General features: G+C 38.6%; 1 protein-coding gene across 4 annotated transcripts in view; it reads right to left on the bottom strand.

Moving 5' to 3' along the window:
* The window catches only part of TASP1 (taspase 1), a 76,655-nt gene that overhangs the window by 42,548 nt on the left and 12,142 nt on the right, over positions 1 to 21,965 (bottom strand). For 2 of the 4 annotated variants that reach the window (XM_050315305.1, XM_050315306.1), the window contains exons 5-8: positions 20,311 to 20,431; positions 19,049 to 19,133; positions 13,603 to 13,682; positions 3,240 to 3,346 (exon numbers count right to left, since the gene is read on the bottom strand). In XM_050315305.1, the coding sequence (XP_050171262.1) occupies positions 3,240 to 3,346; positions 13,603 to 13,682; positions 19,049 to 19,133; positions 20,311 to 20,431 (393 nt within the window). The remainder of the gene's footprint in view (positions 1 to 3,239; positions 3,347 to 13,602; positions 13,683 to 19,048; positions 19,134 to 20,310; positions 20,432 to 21,965) is intronic. The other 2 variants (XM_050315307.1, XM_050315308.1) reach the window with 2 other exon arrangements.

Genomic DNA, 21,965 nt, shown 5'->3' with positions numbered 1-21,965 from the left:
GAGTTCCATCAAGTATTTCAGAAGTCTCATCCTTCCCTTTTTCTGCACATAAAAGCCCCCTGAACAGTCATCATTACACAAGCCCCTAAGGAAGGAATTAACAATTTAGGGGAGCTCTACCCAGTGCCCACTAAAAGATGCTACACAAAAGGGCCTTTTCTCTCTTAATTTGAGATTACTTCTCACAGAATTTCAGAACAATTACCATCAAATCTTATCTATCAGTATAACTGATAAAATACCAAATTAATCAGATTGAAGTAATTAACATCTATATGCTATTACCCAATCACTAATCACACAAAACTCTGTGAACAAGCCCAGCCTTCCCAGTTTAACAGAGGTTTGGTGTATAAAGAGAACATTTTCTCTGACTTCCACACCCAACATCAGGGAATTATTTTATCCCATATTTCCACAGATGAGTTCTGTTGTATTGGTTTGGTTTTATTTTCACTAGAGTGAATGACAAAGTATTTAGGTTTCTTTTCCCATGCTAAATGGATTTTGAAGTGTACTTTTGAAGTCTATGAAGTATTATTATCAAAGGCCATTTCAGCACGAACGTGGGACAAAAAATTTGGGTTTTTTTTTAAGGAATAGGAAATACATAAAATTCTAATTCCTGTTCAAACTGCAACATTAAATAAGGCAGAGTAGGATTGCCATAGTTGATTGCTATACTTATTATTACCTGCACATAAACTTTTTTAAAATATGTTCAGTCTTAATACAGTAGCTGAAGAACATTAAACTGTTGTTTCCATTCATATAATTCAAAATGGGGTACAAGTACTTGTTAAACAAGATAAAAACCAAACCAGCTTTATTAAAACTCAAACTAAATAATGTTATTTATGGAGTTAAATAACTAGCCTATAAAATACTAACTTATAAACCCTAATCTATACCAAAAAAATCACGTGTACAGCAAGTTCTTAGTGCCGCTTATTGAAACAAAGGAGAAGACAACTCCTCCTACAAGTAACTTCTGCATAGCTGTAAAAGAAGTTTGTAATAGTAGAAGACAAATTAAAATTAGGGGTTTTAGCCAAACTCTTCTAAGCTATTTTCAATGACAATTTCCTCTGGTAAAAGACAGGCTCAGAGTAAGAAGACAAACATTTACTTCTGGTATTTACTGGTGCTTGGGGAGAAGAACTTGAGAATGGCATCTGGCTGAATGAACACATCATAGTCACTCCCCCCATGAGTTTGTTAATTCACACATAGAAATTATTTCTTAACTGTGTAAATGAGTAAGACTCTACAGCTTGAAGTCTAAATTTTTACACCTTCAAAATCTGGTGAAATTCTTAATGGATCTTCCTGCGTGCAATCATACAACCCCCTGCAAATCCTGCATTGGGCCAACAATGAAAAACAGAGCAACCAGAAAATTCCATTTACTCAGGAAATAAAAGTCCTTTAGTAATTTACACTGCCAAGTTTTTCCATACAAGCTTTCATAGCCTCTCATTCTTTCTGAATGAGAGTTTTATTGAAAACTAATTTTTAAAAGTGTATTTTCTTTTTTAGCTGGTGACATTTAACAGCAGCTAAAACTTCCAAGTCATTTCAGTCTTTTTTGGGCTGCAGAACTCTCTCTCCACACCAGCCTTTTAGTGATGGATCTCCTTTCAACTTCACCTTTGTTAACATCCCTTCTACCTTGCTCTCCTCCCAGCTTGCAGTGCTGGTACCAGAGGGACACAAGCTCAGCTGCAGCACAAAATAGATAATAAAACAGCTCTGAAGTCCTGCTGAAAAGGACGTTCTGCAGCTCCAGAAAGGAACAGCAAATAAAAATGTTACATGAGTATCTGTCAATTAAAGGCTAGCTTTGACAAGAAGATTAACCTTTTAATTATTCAAATATTTAAATGGTTTTAAACCAATTATTTTAAAACCTTTTCTGAGAGTTCAGTGCCGACAGTGTGAGTTCTGGGGCGACAAATCTCGTGCCTCGTCCTTGCTAAATGACCTTTTTCCACTAGCTTGGAGAGAATTATTCTATTTATTTTTTGTTGTTGTTATTGTTAATTTGATTTTCTGAAGGGGAAAACAGACAGGATGTGCTTTGACAAGCTGACAAACCCAGTGTGTCGTGTTCCTGGATTACTTACCAGCGAGTAGAGCTCTATTTGATCACCTCCTTTACCTACCACCACTGGCCTTTGGGGATCTCCCACAAGTGCTGCACAGGACTCTGGAGCCCTTGAAATTTCAAATTGCAGGTTGGTAAGCTCATGCATTGGCATTTGTCTCAAGCATTGACTTGGCCCTTATTACATGAACATCAACGCTGTACAGAGACCCCTCCTCCCTCAGCTACGCTTCCGCATTTAGTTTCTCGAGGAGGTGTGTGAAGTAAACAGGAAAGATTCCAAACAAATAAATAGTTTCCCCCACACCCTGCAATCCTTACTTTCTTTACAGGTCTTACTTCCTTGACAAAAAAAATAGAAAAATTAGCACCATGCTAGGGAAAACTTCTTGTCTAAGAAGACTGACACAGAAGAAAATTGCTTAATTTATCACTAGTTTGCACTTGCACAGACTACAGAGAATAAATATTTTTCGCCAGTTCTCTGGGATTTATACATTATTTACACCTACAGTGGTCAGACAGCTTATCAAAGTGGCCAACCTGAAAAACCCACAGGGCATTTAAGCACAGGCATTTAATTTAATGAGCCATACCCACTGAACACAAATGACATTCTCACAGGTGACAAAGGCTCTACCTTCAAACTAAGAGGGGAACAGAGGGAAATCCTGGTAGTTTTGTAGCAGGTCAATGCTAGATGCATGCACAGATGCACGTGTTTACCTACCTGATATTTCAAATTTCACCCATTCCAGCTCCATAATGCAGCGCTCTCAGGAAACATTAAAAAGAGGGAAACACTGACAGAGATCCCAAGCTAAAGAAAACGTTTCGGTAAAACAATTATCTGTCTGTGTTTACATCTGTCATATTTCCAGTTCAAAAGGAGCAAACAGTATTTTTCTTAGCATAAACAAGGTACAAAGTGACGGGCTCGGTTTTCAAAACAGCAAGGCAGAAAGTTTCAACTGCACTAAGTTATATCACTGTATCATCTAAACATTGGGATGGCCAAGGAGAAGTGGCTGCTGAGGCTACATTGATCTTACTTAGCATGTATGACATGAAATTTATTAGCAGTCAGGGGTAAGTTTAGGATGACACAACACAGTTTGAAACAGAAGCTAACCTTTTCATGTGATTGTCTTCTTTTCTTTAGTTGAATGAGATCTGTTTCCACCTTCTCGGCCAACTCCAGCTTCCTCTTGTTCCTCTTAAAAGCTGCTAAACTAAACCCTATAAAAATAGTTCAAAAGCAATAACTAAGTAAAATTTACTTAATTTAAGCAAATACTGATAAGCTGACATTTTGAAGGACACATCCCCCACTTCTTTGCTGATGCAAAAAGCATCAACAAAAAAGCCAACAACTAAGTATTTAATTTTCAGCCCAAAACGTTTACATCTTTTTTGCTAAGTTAAGAAGCTCTACTATTGTTCAGCAACAGTGATGAATAAAGTATCTCGTAGAAACACACTGGTGAACACATGGAAGCTGTGCTGGTCTAAATCTCCCTGTCTGGCAAAGCAGCAGCACTGCACAAGCAAGGAACAGAATAAGTGGCTTGTGTTAAAATTATTGTTTTTGACTGCTGACAAGTAAATAGATACCATGTGAGCTCATTCTGATATCCATAAACTCAGGCTACTATTTTATTACCTTAATTGCATATGTGTATGTTTACCCATGTATATTTAAAGCCACACAATAGTCTAGCAATAGTTTTGTGTTCCACAATCCAACACAGTCTAAAGACCACCTAGGTCTTGAAAAGGCAAACATGTATTTTCCACATCTAAGTCCCACATTCAGAAAGGAAGTGTTCTCTAAAGGGGAATAAAAAAATAAAATTGTTATGCTTAGGAGACCAAAATGACATGTTCCCATTTTAGAAGTTTCAGTTCATGAAAAAAAATTGCAGATATTGATATGTTTAGTTTAAATTAGACTCTATATCATCTACAGATTGTTTTAACATCCTCTGTGAAATGTAAAGAGGTGGGGGGAAAATGTCTTTTGTCACTTGTTTAATCACACCAAATCAAGCTATTGGGAGAGCAGAGTAATTTAAATTCGTGACTTCGACAAGGAAGGTTTTCTACTTAATCTATAAACTTCAAAAAATGGCATTTTAAATGAAATTCTGAATATAGCTACATCACTATTATTCAGAAGACTGGAACAGCTGCATGAACAGTCTAGGAATAAAGTCAATACTGCAGAGCCAACAGAACACAAAGCTTTCATTTACAATTCTCAAAGTAACAGACAGTGAGCATTTTACTTCTTTGAAACTTCTCCATGCAGGTGCCAAATTCACCAGGTGAACTCTCCTTTAAACCTGTTTTTTAAGTATATAAAACCAGACCTTAAACTACCCACAGTTATTCAAGCACATAACCTAAAAATAATAAGAAAGCTGGCATTTCTCTCCAAAAAACCTAATGAATACCAGTTTCTTAAAACTGCAAACACATATTAATCTGCCATCACCAAGAAAGGAACTTGTTCTAATACACAGAGCTGATTAATGCAGCTACTTTGGACAACACATTTCTACGTTTGAAATGAGGTCCAGGAGGTAAAACCCAAACACTTGATAAGGGGGAGCAGGTAAAGAATCACATTAGTCAACAACTAATTGGGGGTGGGGAGAAATAAATAAGAGACCTCACACAGAATCAAGAACCTGTTAAACAGAAGCACCCCAAATAAGCCAAGCCAGGACATGGTTTTTGACAGTTTTTAAACAGGAGAACTTCTAAGTTGACTTGAGTTCACCAAGCACAGCAAATACCTGTGGGCAGAGCCACGGAGGGGGTGAGCAGGAATGGTGTGTGGCCCTGGTCCTCCTCAAAAGCAGGTATTACACAGGGAAAAATATGCCTAAGCCTGGTACCTGCTGCTGCCACTGCCTCCCTGCCAAGTCATAAAATAGGTGTACCTAGAGAGGCAAAACAAACAGGAGGGTGCAGGAGCCCAGAGAGGCAAACCTAAACATGAGCAGCTTTCCTTGAGCCCCAGAACTCGACATTAGCAGTGTCCTGAGACCTCCTGCAGTATCTGCATGTTCCCCTGTTCAAACTGTGGAGAAGGCAGGGACTAGTGCCAAGCTGCCCTTCCAGCTGCACAGTGCTGCTCTAAGGCCTCTCAGCAACTCCACTCCACCTACACCTTGGAGTATTTATCCTGTTTCAGTCACTTCAGTCCTCAGTCCTAGCTAAGTAATTAATTTTCAGAGCTTACCTTGAGCGTTAAAGATTCTGTTTGTTTTCCCACAGCGAGAAAAAAAAAACACCCTGAAGATTTGCTTCAGAGGATCTAATTGTGAACAGCAACTTCTAACGTGTATTGTTAATTCAAACTGGTATCAATAAATTGGGAAATACAAGGCAGGAACCAGGTCATTATTAACAAGGAAGTTTATCTATCTTGGCCCATGTCAGACAGACAGATGAAGGAAGTTTTCTAGTAACATACACTGATGCAGGTGGGAAGGGATATTAAGGAGGTTGTGTAGTCCAATCTCTCCCCAAGAAAACAAATGCAATTTAAAAGGGCTGCATAAAAACTTGTCAGGAGATTTCACGACTCCTCTGGGCCTCTGCTCCAGTGTTTGATCAATCTCAGGTTTAAACAAATAATGTATTAATTCATACTCTTCACTTTTATTCAGTTTATCATGAAATATCAGACCTTTCCACCCTGTGAGGGAAAGTCAGTCTAGTCAGATATTCCCTAGAAGGGAAATTCCTGTGCTCACACTACAGTCAGCTTCAGGACAGTTATTAGAATTAACTTCCATCTGAAAGGTGAAAATTTTGTTTTAGCGAGGACTGATGAATAACAGCCTTTTGATAATAAAGGAAAATAATTACTATCAGTACTTACTAATTCCTCTTAGCAGGATAAACCAGCTAATACCTCCAAAATGCCCCAAAAACTGTGAAAGGACCAGTTTATAAATCAAAACTGAACAGTTTTTTCCTCTGACATAGTTATGCCTGACTTCAGTTAAAAATAAAATGTCTTGAACCTTAAATTTGAATTTTTCTCTCCAGAATAAGGGAATAAAGACCAAAGCAAGTGAAAGGCTGCCTGCCCTCAGTTTACTCCTGTCTTTGTGATGTTCTACCTACGTAAACCCACCATAAATGCCATTAAAATAAGCAGCAGTCTGGTTGCTTTGTCTTGCTCTACTAGTGACAAAAGAAACTGAAAAACCCAAGTGAGCTTCAAACTAAACAAATGAAAGATGAAATGAAGAGTTTCCTGAAAACATCCTCCAAGTTTGGTCCTTGACAGAGAATATATGATGGGGTTTTAAGTTCAATAAAACATTTCATGAACTAAAATACAATCCAGGATTCAAATGTGCTTATTTAACAATGCACACACACAACATGGAAAAATAACCCACTGCGAATTTGTTTTGAAAATAAGCAGTACACAGAGAAGGAAAACTCCTACACACAGTTTGAGTTCACAATTCACGTTAAATCTAAAACAAAACCTCAACTTGGTGGTGCAAGGACGCCAAGAAATTTCACTTGTCCTTAATGAAGGTATAAAAACCACTCTCACCTCTCTCCAACAAGACAGAATATTCCAAGCTTGGGAAGGGGAAAGGGACACAACACAGGGATGTTTTCCTAAAACAAATGCAATATAGTTACACCAGCCTGATGTTACCTGGGGCCAAGGAGAAAGGGAAGTAAGACAGGCAGAGCTTACTGACTGGGGAGGAAGCTACAAAGAGAGGTAAGGGAACAGATGGAATTTTAGTTTGAAAAATTACTGGATCACAGCCCAGAGGCCTTGTTGTTGGAATCTGTGCAAAGGTATTTAGTAAAACATTCTTTGATTTTGCTCAAGAATTCCAAAGTTCAGTTGCATATCAAGTAAGTGCTTTCAGATAAAAATCCCTGGCAGTAAATCCCTACTCAGCAACTGCATGGATGCTCAAACTCATGCTTAGAAGAGATGGGTTTTGGGAGCTACAGAATACAAACAGCTATTCTGTCCTGCCCCCTCATTTATGCACATTGAAAACTACTTCAGAGCTGCTAAGAGAGGAAGAAGGAAAAAAAAGACAAAAAGCCCCCCAGTTTTACAAAATGACTCTCTGCTCATCTTACAGTGCCATGCTCAGGCCTCATCCAGATTAAAGACTTAACAGCTGACAAGAGAACGAAATATTGTTAACTAAATTACTAAAATATTATTAAACTAAAATATTATTAAAAGCTCAGCACCTCAGTCTCACATTTACGGTATTTATCACATGTCCCTGCAATGGGGCACGAGGTGCCTCTTTAAGAATGAATGAATAATAACCCAAAAACACCTTCCCAGTCCTCCACATTCTCTCCCTGTGGAGAATGTTCAGTGGCTGAGCACAGAACAGGTGGAAGCAGCTCCTGCTTAACACCACTGACCTGCAGGAGAGGTTGGTATTATGGGATGTGTTGTCAGAAGGAGCGCTTGAGAACATGATGTATTATCTGTAAATGCAGAAGAGAAGTCTCCCAGGCACCGCTGTGCTCAAAGCTAAGACTGTTAGAGATGTTCCCATTATCAAAAGGTTTTTGTACTCCAGTATACTCTGATGAGAAAGGGCCACAAGGCCTTCATTACATCGTTAATTAGCACAAGATTCATCTCCTAAACTAGCACAGCTAGATAATAAATGCAGCTCTTTCACAGGCTTTTTTCAACGTTATCACCACATTAACAGAAAGAGAGGAGAAAATAATTTTCACCAAGCAGGTCAGTGGAAAAGAAAGAAAGAGATCATTAGTTTCTGAGTCAGCTCAGAGATGTCATCCGTGTGCCACTTGCTCGATAAAAAACTTGCACATCATCTGCTCATCTCTTGTACTAATGATGTTGGCACTCTGATTATTCCCTTAACTCTTTTTACTGTTACACTGCATATAAGTAAAAATTTAATCAAAAATCTTGACAACTCTATTAGATAATGATACAGTGAGTAAGTAAATGAAAGACAACTGTACTCCCCATTCTACACAGCTTTTCAGAACCTTTCCTTAGTCACCTTTCAAAGCCCATTGGAAATGATCCAGAGAACACAGGTAAGAGAAAAGTCATTCGAGAGAAAAATCAGGCTTGTCCTACTCATGGAGTCCTTGAAACCACAGAAAAAAAGGCAAGACTCAGGTACTATTGTTTTTTAAATAAGGGTATTATTGATACACATCTACTAATTAATTCTAGCCTTGTGTACTTTAAACAGGTCTGTAGGTGACAGGCTGTTTATTATTACACACTATCATTCCTTGTCCAACGTTAATGCAAAACATTTTTAGGAAACAGTCCATGTCTCCTTAAAATCTCCACGCTTTTATTTACCCCATCTATTCTCTTGCATATTTTCAGGTTACATTAAAGATTCAGAAAATACTGAAACGAACAATTAAGTTTTAAATATACAAGTAGCAAAAACAAATTTCTAGCACCTCTAAACAGCAAATCAAGTTCAGGACGATACTCAAACCTTCCTGGTTACCCTGGGAACGCAAACACCATCTCCAAGGTTTCTACTACAGCCATTAAAAATTATTATGCAACCTGTAGGTTGTTCAGCAGTCCTTGTTTGAAAGCAAACTGTAAATTGAAAACACTGAGAAAAGGCTACGAATATTTTTGAATCTTTAAAGTGCAGACCAATCATACAGCACCCCCTGGCAGACAGTTCTTAGAGTCAACTGAAAGAGCCAGAAAGCAAAGCCTTCTGCATTTTATCTTTCTATTCCATATTAAAAGAGAATGCAACTATTGGAGAGAAGAAAATTAAAAAGGAATATACTAGCAAATTAGTTAACCCACAGGAATTCAAATGATCCTGCGAAGAATTTCGCTGAGTAGTTGCTGAAATAAATGGCACAAATGAAAACAGGCAGATGAAAATAAATTTCATTTTAACAAAGCTATTTTAAATGACAAATTAACACCACTTAGGTTTGTGCTGGGACTAAAAGACTACAAGTGCTACTTCCCATGTTGTCATACTTTGACACAGAGACTGCAACATGAATGGGAAAAAGAGGCACTTGTCATCAAAAACATATTAAAAAAAATAACCTACCTCTCTCAGAGCACTGCTCTATAGATCTGTACTTTATAACAAGAACTCAGGGTAAACTGCTGCTGGACAAACCATTTCTTAGTACTTCCTGGAAGACATCTCTTTTTTTTTTTTTTTTTTTTTCACATCAATCAACCTTTCCTGCACCATGGAAATTTTCATTCAAAGCATCTTTTAGGTAACTTTGGCCCAACTTTTTTTTTCCCTGGGTAACTTAACAGCCGTTCTCTTTGGCTGCACTTGGCTGTTGAGATTGGCAATTGGAACTACAATATTTTGTACAAATCCAGGGAGGATTTACATCATGCATTCAGATTAACCAAGCTTTCTCATCAAATCCCCCTGAACCCTCGAGCTTCTCTCCAGATCACTTTTGTTCTCCCCCTAAAAACAAAGGGACAAAACATGGTGTGAATCCCTGCCCTGAGGCACTGACTGAACCCCATGGCACAGTACTCAGCAATAGGGCAAATGGTTTTCTTAGTGCAGGAATAATAAAGTGAGGAGAGAACTGGGAGTGGGGTGAGTTTTGGGGGTTTGGAGGACAGGTAGGCTATACTGGGGTGTGGGAGATAACAAGGTGTCACTAGAAGAAGGGGTTCTCCCTAATTAAAGAATCCAAGAGCCATGAGATAAAAGGGAATTTCCTTGCACGCACACAACTGGTTAAAAAATGAAAACAAAGGGCCTGTTGCAAGTGGAATTCCAAAGCAGCTGACAGTAGCACTGACTCTGTTCCACATGATGTGATCTTACTGGGGACAATACGTTAGTCAAGGTAATAAGAGGACTTGACCGAAGAAGGATTCAGAGTAGGGACCTGTCAATAAAGCAGCATCTTTTATTCATCAAGTCTCAAAATAAGGAAAATGAGGTAGTTCTTCAAACAACTCATAGTTGTAAAGGTTTTTGCAGGTGCTGGAAGCTAATTTTGTTCAAGAGGAAGCAACAATTTCATGGCAGCAAATGCCGCTGTTCGCCTCCATGTACGCCGGAATCCCTCAGGAGCCAGGAATTTAGAGGCTGGGATAACACATGGGATAGAAGAAGGGAAATATATATTCGCTCTATTCTTACATTCTTCCTTGAGCATAATTTGTGGTTACTCTTGGATTCCAGTTATCAATTGTGTGGATCCACTGCAGCTATTTTTGTTCCTGCATACCAATTTACTGAAGTGCTTACCCTCACCTCCACAGTTCCAAGTTTGCTGCATGAGTAGTTACCTTCCTTCTCTTTCCCTCCAGACACTTAGCATGGTAAGCAACAGAAAGGCACTGTCTTACACCACATTAAATTTGTGAAATCAATTAATTACCATCTGCCACCGGCTGAACACGATTTCAGGTAAGTGTTTTGGTTATTACCATTGCAGGCACAGATATTTGCTGCTGAGGATGCACCTCAAACGTTGCATATTTAAAGTGTATTTTTAATGTTTGTAAGAGATTGCATTATGCAGTAATTTAGCATTTCTAAATTGTAATTCCACTCTCAGCACTTCGATTACACTTTCAAAGCAGTTTCACTAGCACAGGGTAACAAAGCACTGGGATAAGCCACTCTGGGCTCTGTATTGGCAGGCATTAAGCTCTAGTACAGGCAGGAATTAATAAATTCAGCTTCCTTGCAGGCTGTGGGCAATACAGGCAGGTCACATTTCAGGGGTTGTTTTGTTTTGAACCACCCACTCTGTGCACTGGAAAGCCACCAGATCCCTCCAAACGGTAGAAATCCCATTTCCTCCCATACTTGGCAAACTGAAGAAGAAAAAGCAGGTGAGCCTTGACATAACCTTGATGTAGTTCAACAACTAAAGTGGTTAAAAACACGCTTCAGTTTGGGGCTGAGATACTTTGACAGTTGTGAGGGAATGATGGAGCGTGATGCCAAAGCTAACCCTGCCACTTTCTTTGTTACCCACCACAGGCTGAGCCCCATCCCTGCAAACCCACCCCCAGTCCCAGCCTTGCAGCACACGGAACGTGGCTCTTCCCATCTCAGCTCTGGGAAAAGGGAGACAGGATAGCACAACTTCAAGAATGTATTTTCCACGTGAAGCACAGAGCAGCCAAAACATGCACCTAGTTCCTCCTGTCTAAATCTGGATTAGAGGTTTTTTTGGGGGAGTTGGGTTTGGTTTCTTTGTAATTCAGTTATTGCACGTGCTCTTCTGGTGTTTGGCAATTAGTTCAGCTCTTCTTTTACAGAGCTATTCATCAGTCACGGAATTTCAAGTTAATTTACCCCCCAACTCTCCACGCAAGCTCTACCATGGCAATTGTAGCAAGCACAATCAAAAGGTCTCCCTTTGGTTGGAGTTTGTTACGTCATTTAACACAACAGCTCGCTTCAGATGAGATCTCTCCCTGGTTGCTTGGAAACAACATTCTTTTTAATTGTTTCTTAAGCATATCTAAGCATCCCTTCCATGGTAACACTGGATAAATCTGTTCTAGCTTTCTTACATGTTACCTATGAGTTTCCAATTTTTCAGCTCTAACAAATCCCATGTTGTCACACGTGGTGTTAATGATTACTTTCCACTCCCACTGAGCAGAGATCAATGTGATAGAAAACTAGCTTTGCTAAGGACTGGGATGAAAATCAGAAAATTACATTTTCTAGAACTGATTTTTCAGGTTTTTTGTTTGCTCTCTCTTGCTGTTCTGTTGGGTTTTTTAAAAAGAGAAGAAATTAATGATTATAATGCAAAATTAACTTGTCAGTCCTGGTTGTTTCAACTGTTCTAATGCAAATTATTTTGTTAAATAGAAGTATGCTGAATGCACTGAGTAGACCAAAAAAAACCTAAAACAGTGGTATTTTGGAGCTTGATTATTATTCTAATGTTTCTCCAACAAAAATTCACAGTCAGGGTTAGACAAACCAAACTAGCAGTGGTAATTCTTATTTTTAAGATGCAACATGTGGATTTGCTCTGACCAGGGTACATTTTAACTAGAAAGGGTATCATCTGGCAATTAATGTCACAACCTAATCATCTCTGTCACAACAGAGACACACTGGTCCTAGAAACAATGGAGACTTGCAAACAGAATTAGTCAGGAGATCTCCTTTCTAAAGCATCTCCTACACTACTTTCCTACAAAGCAAAAAAAAAAAAAAAAAAAAGAACAAACCCCACAAAAATCCCAAAGCTTTAAGTGGTTTTACTTTTCCTAGAGCCATAGAAATAAAGATGTTCTGCTTAACTGAGCCCAACAGTTGTTCTGGAAATGCTGTTTTGGACAGCACATGGATAGGGCAGAAGTTTCAGTCATGTGGAGCCAGAAATGAAAACTTTCTGCTTAAAAACGAAATGTACCATGAATATGTATGAAAATTGGCATGGCCAAGTGAAACAGTGCCACTGTTTCAGGGGTTCCACTTAAGCATTGAGTGTTAACAACTCTGAACTGCAATGTCTAGATACTTATCTACATTTAGAATTAGACCCGATAAAAAGGCTTAATGGGAGTCCTGGGCTTCAATCTCTGACTTAGGGACCAGGCAAATATTTTAAGCAGTAACACTGTTTACTGGAAAATAAAGAAACATTCTGGAACCTTCTGTGTCCTCCTCCTTTGGGTAATGGCCTCTGATTTTTCCTGCATAACCTCAACAGGCAACACAGGGCATGTTCACTCTGCAACAACCTACAGAGTAGTAACAACACTTTCCAAAAGGGAGGAGGGCTGGAGAAGGGAAGGAAGGGGAGCAACATCCTCCTTTCCATGGGTAAGTGCACTGATTTATAGCGTAGTTTGTAGATGGTGTATCAATATAACATAATCACTTCTTTTATCTTAAGACAAAAAGCTTTCCTGACAGACTATTACTAATATACAGCACAAACCAAGTCTGTTTTCTAGACTGGTTTATTCCATCATATAGTGAAGCCTATCTAGGTTTAAAAAAAAGGCAAATTAATTTGACAGCCTGTTTAGACCAGAGCAGTTCTGGACAAAGACTCAGAGCTGGGTGTAACTACAGAATCTGAGAGTCAAACTGGCACCTGCTGAATTGTGATACGTGGCTGGGGCTTTTAGGATCCAAGATGGATCACAGCTGGACACTTGCAGGACTGAGCTGGTAAAGAACCAACATTTTAGTAAATAAATAGGTCCATCACTGGATTTAGCCCTGGAATCACAGATTCACTTCAATCAGATGTTGCTAAAATGCAGCTGAAGTAATCGTTCCAAGTTTTTTTCTATTTAGATAACTTAAATTAGCAAACTTAAACCACCCTTATACGCCATAACACCACAAAGCCAGCTGAACGTTAGGAACAGTGAATTGACGTGCACCACAAAAGCTGAGGCACCATCTAAAATTACTCTGCCCTGTTCTTCCTACTGACACCACCAGTTTACTCACTTGTAGCCATGATACCTGGAGGACATGCTGGTATCCCGTGATCAACTGCCCATCTGTAAGCTCCTTCACCAACTAAAAAGCTAGGAGACACAGAAGAGGGAGTTTAAACAAAGCCATGTAACAAAAATCCCCCTTTCCTTGCAATTATTTTTTTCCTATTTGGTTTGGTCATCTTTAAATTGTGAGCTGTCTGTGTTGCATAGAACTGTCAGCTACCATTACACTCAGCAACCTTATGTATTTTCATTAAGACTACACAGCTCTGACATTGGGTTTATTATTGGATAAACACAAGTGCTATTAAATTTGAAATTATTTACCAAATAGCACCAGCTTTCAACTGCAGCTAAAACAGGACAAAGCCTGTCTAAGACTCTTGCTCTCTACAACAACTTAGCAAGATCCTGAAGGCCGAGACCTTGGGATGAATGAGGTGAAAAAGATATTTCCAGGAAAGTCAGCCAGTGCCACAGGGATATCAAGAAGTATTTCAGGAAGTACAACACAGACTAAAAATCAGGTTTATTTAGAAGGATTAAGGTCTATTTCATGGAGTTTTTATCAAGCATTTGCAAATGAAACTAGCCTGCTGAATTTTTAATATACTTGTAAAAAACCCCCAACCACCTGAGAAGTTTTTTTTTCTAACCACTACTGAACACTTTAGAATAGTGAGGCAGCACACACTGCTGTGACCATGAGTGAGAGCAAAACACAGACATGGAACTCTCAGGGAGAGGGGGGAATAAAAGCAAGCCTCAACTATCTGCGTTGTTTCCCCTTAAAGAAATTCATCCTATTGCCCGAAAAGGAGAATGTAGGAGCTGGAAACCAGACACTTCCAGAAAGATGCTGTGTAACAAACACAATAAAGGACAACCATTTCCAGTCTTATTTCAAAAGTGGGCTATGAAGTTAAGAATAACACAACTGACATGAGAAGTAAAGAGTGAGGACTTACAGTAAATAGAAAAGTTTACAGAAATACCAGGCTTCTGAACAGAATAGTCCCTGGGGCCACGTAGTTCTACAGTTTCTGAGACAATTATTCATACAGCAAATTTGCTGGCATTAACACTGTTAGAAGTTTTCCTGACAGTGCTATATCTGACACCTGCAGCTTTCAGTGTGTAGTATTTTGAGGTGGTACTTTCTATCTTTCTATGATTTAACCAATGCAAGAGGTGTGTCCAGTCCTTCCATACAAAAGTCTCAAAAAAAGGCTTATCCAGATGAGAATTTGAATTATTAAATGCATTTTTCTTACCACTGATAGTGCAGCTCCAGATAAGAATTATTCATGTTGCAAGATAATGTAGAATAAGTTACTGGGTACCTTGGGAGAACTCAAGTATCTCCTGTCAGGTAAACGAGTGCTCAAAAAACAACCTGGCACTTTCATTAACATAAGAGAGAAATGCAAACTGTAGCCAAACCTAATTAAGTAGACCTCTTCATTGACTGGAAGAGGGTTGTTTTGGTCTTTTGAATAAAACTTTTCTATCAACAATGCATTCTTGGGAAGTAAATAAGCACTTGCAGTTGAAAACAATTTACACAGAGAGGAAGGTTAAGTGGAGAAAGCATCAAGCTCAAACACGAGGAGTTTTATATGTGGTAACTTGAATAGCACAGGTCACTCAGAAACACTGTGTTTTACAAGTAGTCTCACAATTGCCTTTTTAATACTTAAGAACACAGAAAAACCACCAGTAATTATGAGAGTGCAAAAAAGCACCCGAGAATGTCTTTAAATAATTTAAGTGATACGGCTTTTACTTTGTTCACATTTCAGCCCTTAATTCCTAGGTTCCTTTCCTTCTTTAAGATGGGTACAAAGTATTTGCAGTTTTGCTCCCAAAGAACAGTTGGATTAGTTGGAGCAGAAAACTAACTGAGGCTCCACAACACCACAGAGATCACCCATCCTTTTTTTTTTTTTTCAACCATTAAGATGTCTTGAAAGGACAGGGTAATAATAGAAAAGTCAAAATAAACTGTTTACAAGACAAATAACATCAGGATCTCAGTGCTTTGTTGTCTATACATAAAAATAAATGCACAGACAAGCTTAATTTATTGGGGGCAAGGGAGAAGAGGGAATAAAGCACTATAAAAAGCAGTCAAAACCACCCTGAGCTTCAAAAGCCTTTAGGCTAATTCAAACTACCATTTTCCAAAGGGGGGGGGAAAAAACCCCAAAAACATAAACAAAGAATGAATGGGTTTGTTCTCTGCTACTCTAAGAGTTGGTTCTGCAAAAACAAGATACAAAGATCTTTCTTGCTAATGTATCAGAGTACTCTGCAGTTGTTACAGAACACACAGAGGATGAAAACATCCTCCCACCAAGGAGCCAGTGCTTGCACATGCCTTCCAGTTCCAGGCATGCTAGACCATATTTAATGGAAAATGCATGTAAAGGTCTCTAAAATGGTCTTTTCAGAGAATTTTCTCCAAGAAGTTGGTTTTCCTGGTGCTGTTTGATCCAAACACGACCATTTCGTAGGGGCTGCAGGGAGACAGGTCACACCCAGCTGAACAGCAGAAGGTTTGGTTCATTAAAGGTGGTCAAGGCAGTCCTGGATGTAACCAATTCACTTGGCAATGTTTTATTACAAAATGTAGCAAAATCACTCTGAAATCCTTGATACAAAGAAGAAATTGTTCTGGAGAAAGGACAGAGATAGGAGGGGGTGCAAGTCCTCACTCACTCCAGGCACTTCCTTGCCCTCGCACAGCCCTACAAGTTAAACCATTTCGGTATTCTGCACAAAATATTGTAAAATTGAAGCAATTACAAATCCTTGTATACTTAAATTAAAAAAAAAAAAAAAAGAAGAAATTCTTTCCCATATGGATTACTATTAATACTGAAAAAGGAATATGGGCATGGACTTGATGTCAGTAGTACCAAGGAGTTCTAAGAGAGGACACATTTAGGTGTGTTTGTGCTATCCTGCCAATCTTACAAATCTGCATTTAACAGCAAGCAGATGTAAATAAACCTTTTTGCCTTAGAAAGGTCAAGGTTTCAGTGTAAGGAATAGAAAATCTTCCAGCTTATTACTACAAAACATCTAATCCATTACTAAGTGACTGAAGATCACTTCCAAAGATTCCAAAGTTTGTAACTATTAAAACAGTGCTTCCTTTGGTAAAGTTATACAACAAACAGGAATATCTTACAGCAGAATATGTAAGATTTATGAGCATTTTCTGTTCCTGCATGAGAGAAAATCCAGCCAACGCTGAGCACAATAAAGTAAGGCAGAAAGATGTGAGGGCCTTAGAGGTCTCAAGAAATGCACTCATGCATTCAGGGATACTCCAAACTTTTCAAATTCTAATTTGGGTAGAGGAGTTCTGTGTCTCAAACAATACAACTAGAGATTGATCCAGAAGGACAGACTCTACAGAACAATTTACAGCAAACTGGATACATCACTTGAGACACTTGATCACTCCTTGCCATCTCCGAATAACTTGACTCACACTCACTAGAATTTCTTCTACTGAAAATCAGAAATACACCACTTTGAATTGGTTTTGAACTCACTATAAAAACAGGCCCTGAACAGGTAGAAGCAGGCCAAGCAAACTGACTTCATGAGTTCTTTTATAGAGAAAAACCTCCATAATCCCACTTTCACTAATCTCACAGCTCCTGAAGTTTTCTTGTGTGGTCACGTGCCAGAAATCATTCAGCCAGCTTAGATCATGCTACAGGAACAGTCTCTACCACAGGTTTCTTTAACAAACAGCATCTGGAGGACTCCCCAGTACATTATTTGCCAACGACAAAGAAGATGAAAATTGCACATCTTCCCAAATAAAAAAAATAAATAACAAAAAAAAATCCTGACACTTGCTAGGAATGCCAAAACACGGCTGCTCTCTTGTCATTTAACTGCATGTGTTCCCAGCCTGGGCAGGAATGTATTGCACTCCCAAAACAACGTGTGACACCAAGCCCTGTCAGAAAGGTGAGGCGTGAAATCATCCACAGCCACCTCCTTCAGGGACCACGAGCTGTGTCATCTGAATTTGGGATACCCCGTGTGTACAAAGCAAGTCCAAAGCACAACCTATGTAGGTGTAGGTGTTTTTTTCCAGTCAGGTACTTTTTAAAACTACAGCAGCATAAATGAGGTCATAAGGTCACAGTAAACATGCTAAAATGCCCAAGTGCTCTTCCTGACAGTAATTCTGGAATGCTGTGATGTTACAGGTAGAACAATCCCAAGTGCCTGTTCCTGTAGTGACTTCAGTACTAGTTCTGGGACACCAAAACACTCACCCAATTTGACACACTAATTTAATTCAGGTAAACCTCACTTTCTTCTGACAGCTAAAGAAATGAGTTAACAGCGATTGAAATTAAAGTTCCTATTCCTTACTAAACCTCTCTGCAGCTACTCTTTGCTTTCTCCGTTAAAGAACAGAGTTTCAGGTGCAAAATCTGTCTGTTAATGGTTTGGTTTCAGGCTGGCTGCTTTTGATCTGTGAACTTCTTCTGCAGCATAAGAGACCACTGAAATCGTGCTCTTCCTCACCACCCAGCTATGAACTACCTGGCTAATTTTACAGAGCAACACAAGTAAGGAAAGCAAAATTTGTGATTCTAAATATACATATTTTAAAATACCAAAATGCTAGTTTAATACTTCGGCAAATACTGACCATCAGTTAGAAAAAAAGGCAGCAAGTTCTGCCACAGGTGACAGACAACAACAGTGAATTAATATGAATGAATTATTCAACTTCTCTACCTGTCAATTTAAACTGCTAATGAGAATAAGGTGGTTTTAAGAGCAATCAGTTCTGACATTCCTTGGATTCTTCCCAAAATGATGCAATAATTATTTAAAGTTATTATGCATTTAATAGTTACCTCTTCCACCTAAGTATCACACTCATCTCAGTAAGAGAGTGCTTGTTTCCATTCTTGTTGTAAATACTATTAAACCTGCCTTTAAAATAAGAGGAAGTCACTAAACAATGCACATTTCCACACTATAGCTACAAAACAAAGCCACAAAGGCAGTAAAGTAGGACTATTTTTTATACTTGTTAAAAACGTTGTTCCTTTTTTTAAAGGTAGACAGAGGCAAAAGTGGTAGAATTTCCCTTTCACCTGGACGTATTTTGGGATTTTTCAAAATGCTACAGTAGCAAACGTAAGGATTGAGTATTACAACTGCAAATAATGATACAGACAGAAACTATCACAAAGTGATGTTGCCCTCTATTCCCAATACTTCCTTCTACCCACAACTTCACCGGGTGCCCAAGATGTTTCACGATCAGAGCACAGAGCTTATCTCCTTTTTAAAGGCTGGTATGTAAAACAGCACCAGCCATCCTGGGGGAAGATAAAACCTTCAAATATTGCATGCATGGAGACCAAAGACCAAAGAAAAGTCAAGCAGAACAAAGCAATTACCAAGGTGGAATTCTGCCAGCAGAGAGTTTTCCCTTCTGCCCTTCACACAACAATCTATTTGCAACCGAAACTGGATTCTTGATTCCTGAAAAGTTAGCAAAAAACGGGAACAAAACATTAAAATATTTTTCCACAGAGCACTGCAGTGTTCATTTTGGCAATGGAAGGCAGATTCTTTTCATTTCCAAGGGTTTGTCAAGCCATTAAGAGACACCTTATGTTACGTTTCAGTGTAGTACCTCCTTTCTCAGTTTTTCCCTCACGTCCTGTCAGCAGTGACAAAGCCTTCTAGTCAACACCTCCCCCACATTTATTTTAAAAAAAAAAGAAAGAATCATATTGAAATAGTAGGAGTGATCTCCCACCACAGAAATCTCAAGTTAAATCTACTGTATTCTAAAGGCTGAAGATGTTTTATGGGCATTAATTTCTCAAGATGGAAAGAGTTTGCATTTGGACCTATAAGGCCAGAACAGGGATTATAGGATTCAGGCTTAGCTTTCTCTCACTTCCTCATTTCCTCCTTCCCCATGGTTGGAAGGATACATTTTTTTTTAACAAACAGGCCTTGAAACACTTAATTTTACTATTTATTTTAGATTTATATCTACATGAGGAAGCTATTACCACAGTTTAGAACTATTCTAGGATAAAGAACAAAGCTTGAAAACTTGTCAGAAAAGCTATTCAAAAGTAACAGCTAAGACTGTTCATGTACTTACAGCAAAACCTCAGCAATCCCTATTTGGGACTGTATATCTATATTTGTTTTGTACTGAAAGCTAAAACTAGACAAAAAAAGAGAAACACACTAGTTCTCAGATTAAATAAGTCCCATATGCAAATAAATGATTGAATTATATACCAGTAACTTCTTTGAGAAGGCTGAGACAAACACAAAGCCTAATCTAAATGCCTGTAATATTTTTTAACAATCGAATTTTACTACGAAGTTATCATTCTACAAATTCATCTGAGCAAACTCAGCCCCCCTGTGAATACTGTGTGGTGTCACAGAAAAGTGCTCTGCACCAAAGGATTCTCAGTGAACTAATAAGACAACATATTACACAAAGCAAATTAACCCAAACCAGCATTTCAGGGAGCAGGAATGCCTCTCCACTTTCTAAAAGGCTAGGATTTATTTAAACAGGGTAGAATTTACAACCTGTCCCCTCCTCCAGAGTAGTAACAAAAAAAAGAACAAAATTGATCTTTGCACCTAAATCAGCAGTTAGCTTTGTGATACATAGTTAACATACCACTCAGGGCTCCAACTGCTCCAAAATTTAATGACTTTCCATCCATTATACTGGCATCGCATTCTATCTCACCCAGAAGGTTTAGGTTCGATCCCAATCCTGCATTTGTGAAAGGAGAATCCTAAAAATAAGAACAAATCATTGTAAGACAAGATCCATAACAGACCAGACAAATCAAAACCTCTCTATAATTGATCTGACAACGCTGATCTCGGTGCAGGGCATTTTCTTATTTCAGCAGTTTGATCTTTCACAACAAAAACAAGGGCAATTAGAACAGAGCATCTGAAATTACTACAATGGATACCTCTCACCCTCTAAAGGGTGTAATAACACAGTAATATAAAAACCAATCACCCAGCAATCTATGATCATTTCTATTCAAGCAAAAAGCGTTACAATCAATCAACATTATATTAATTAATTAATTCATCTAACAGTCACTGCACAGACCACAGTGTACCTTGGAGCCTCTCAAGGATGACACTGCTGCAAAACAGAACTGGACATGCATGTTTTTCTGAACATTCTAAGCTATGACTGCAGCTCTGCAAGCACAAGTGAAGAAATGACATCACTAACTAAGTCACTCTGTAAAATTTTTATTTGACCATCAGCATAAGGACAGTCACTACTGTGGTCATGGAACAACATTTAACAGCATCACAAACCTAACTCCTCTTTTTTATTAGCACCTTCTGTGGCTTTTAACAAACCCAAGGTTCTCAAACAATACAAGTTCCCTATGCTAGAATCACACCCCATTTTCACCCACCCGTTTCATCGGAGCATCCCCAGGACTTTAAAACCACAAAATTCCCAAGTAGCACATTTCAGGAGTCTCACTGGCAGCTGAATATAATCCCCCAGCTCAGTGTAATCCCCTCTTTCTGGATGCAAGCACAAAAGGGATACAGGGCAAAGAAAGCCAGCAGCCAAACAGTGCAATTTCAGAGACGCCGCAGCCTTTCAGTTTTCATATGTTAAAATTACAACCAGTGTACAGGATGTGACAAAGAGTTGTCCAGACCACATGTGAACAAGGCAGTGAAATGAGATGGTCATACTTCTCCAGTGCATGTAATAAAGGCTGAATCAGGAAACAAATCACTGGAAACAGCTCCAAGTTCTGTCTTAAGGGTTAAGGGAACTGGCTTGGTTTTGTACCTCCTGATTCGCAGTGAATTCAAAGAAACAAAAGAGAGAGGAGTGCAGAGAAATGAAAAATAAATCTGATGTCAGCTGGCTTCTGTTAACTTTCAAATGAACAAGAAGTGAGTAAATTCAAGATCTCTTTGGTAAGATGTTGATTCTAATTTACAGAGACATTTAAAGATCTCTTAGTGTTTGAGTCACCAAAATGCTACTTTCCTGTAGAATCATGAGTACATGATAGATGATTAATACATAATCATGAAACTCCTTTATTTTCTGCTTTTTCCTTCTGAAGCACAAGATTTTATCCCACTTTACCCCATCCTATTTTAATCCACAACATTTCTTCCAATTCACTGCGTATATTCATTCTGTTGTTCATTTTGACAGCTAAGCCTCACGGCAAATGAATAAATTTGAAAAGATTTTAGGATAATGAAACATTTGCAGTTAAGTGTGGCAGAAATAACTTTGCCTAAAAAGGGGAGGGGGAGAATATG

The sequence above is a fragment of the Myiozetetes cayanensis genome, unplaced genomic scaffold, assembly GCF_022539395.1.
Source record: "Myiozetetes cayanensis isolate MyiCay16 unplaced genomic scaffold, myiCay2020 scf2-11, whole genome shotgun sequence".
NCBI classification, from domain to species: domain Eukaryota; kingdom Metazoa; phylum Chordata; class Aves; order Passeriformes; family Tyrannidae; genus Myiozetetes; species Myiozetetes cayanensis.
This window is presented reverse-complemented; position numbering and strand designations above follow the sequence as displayed.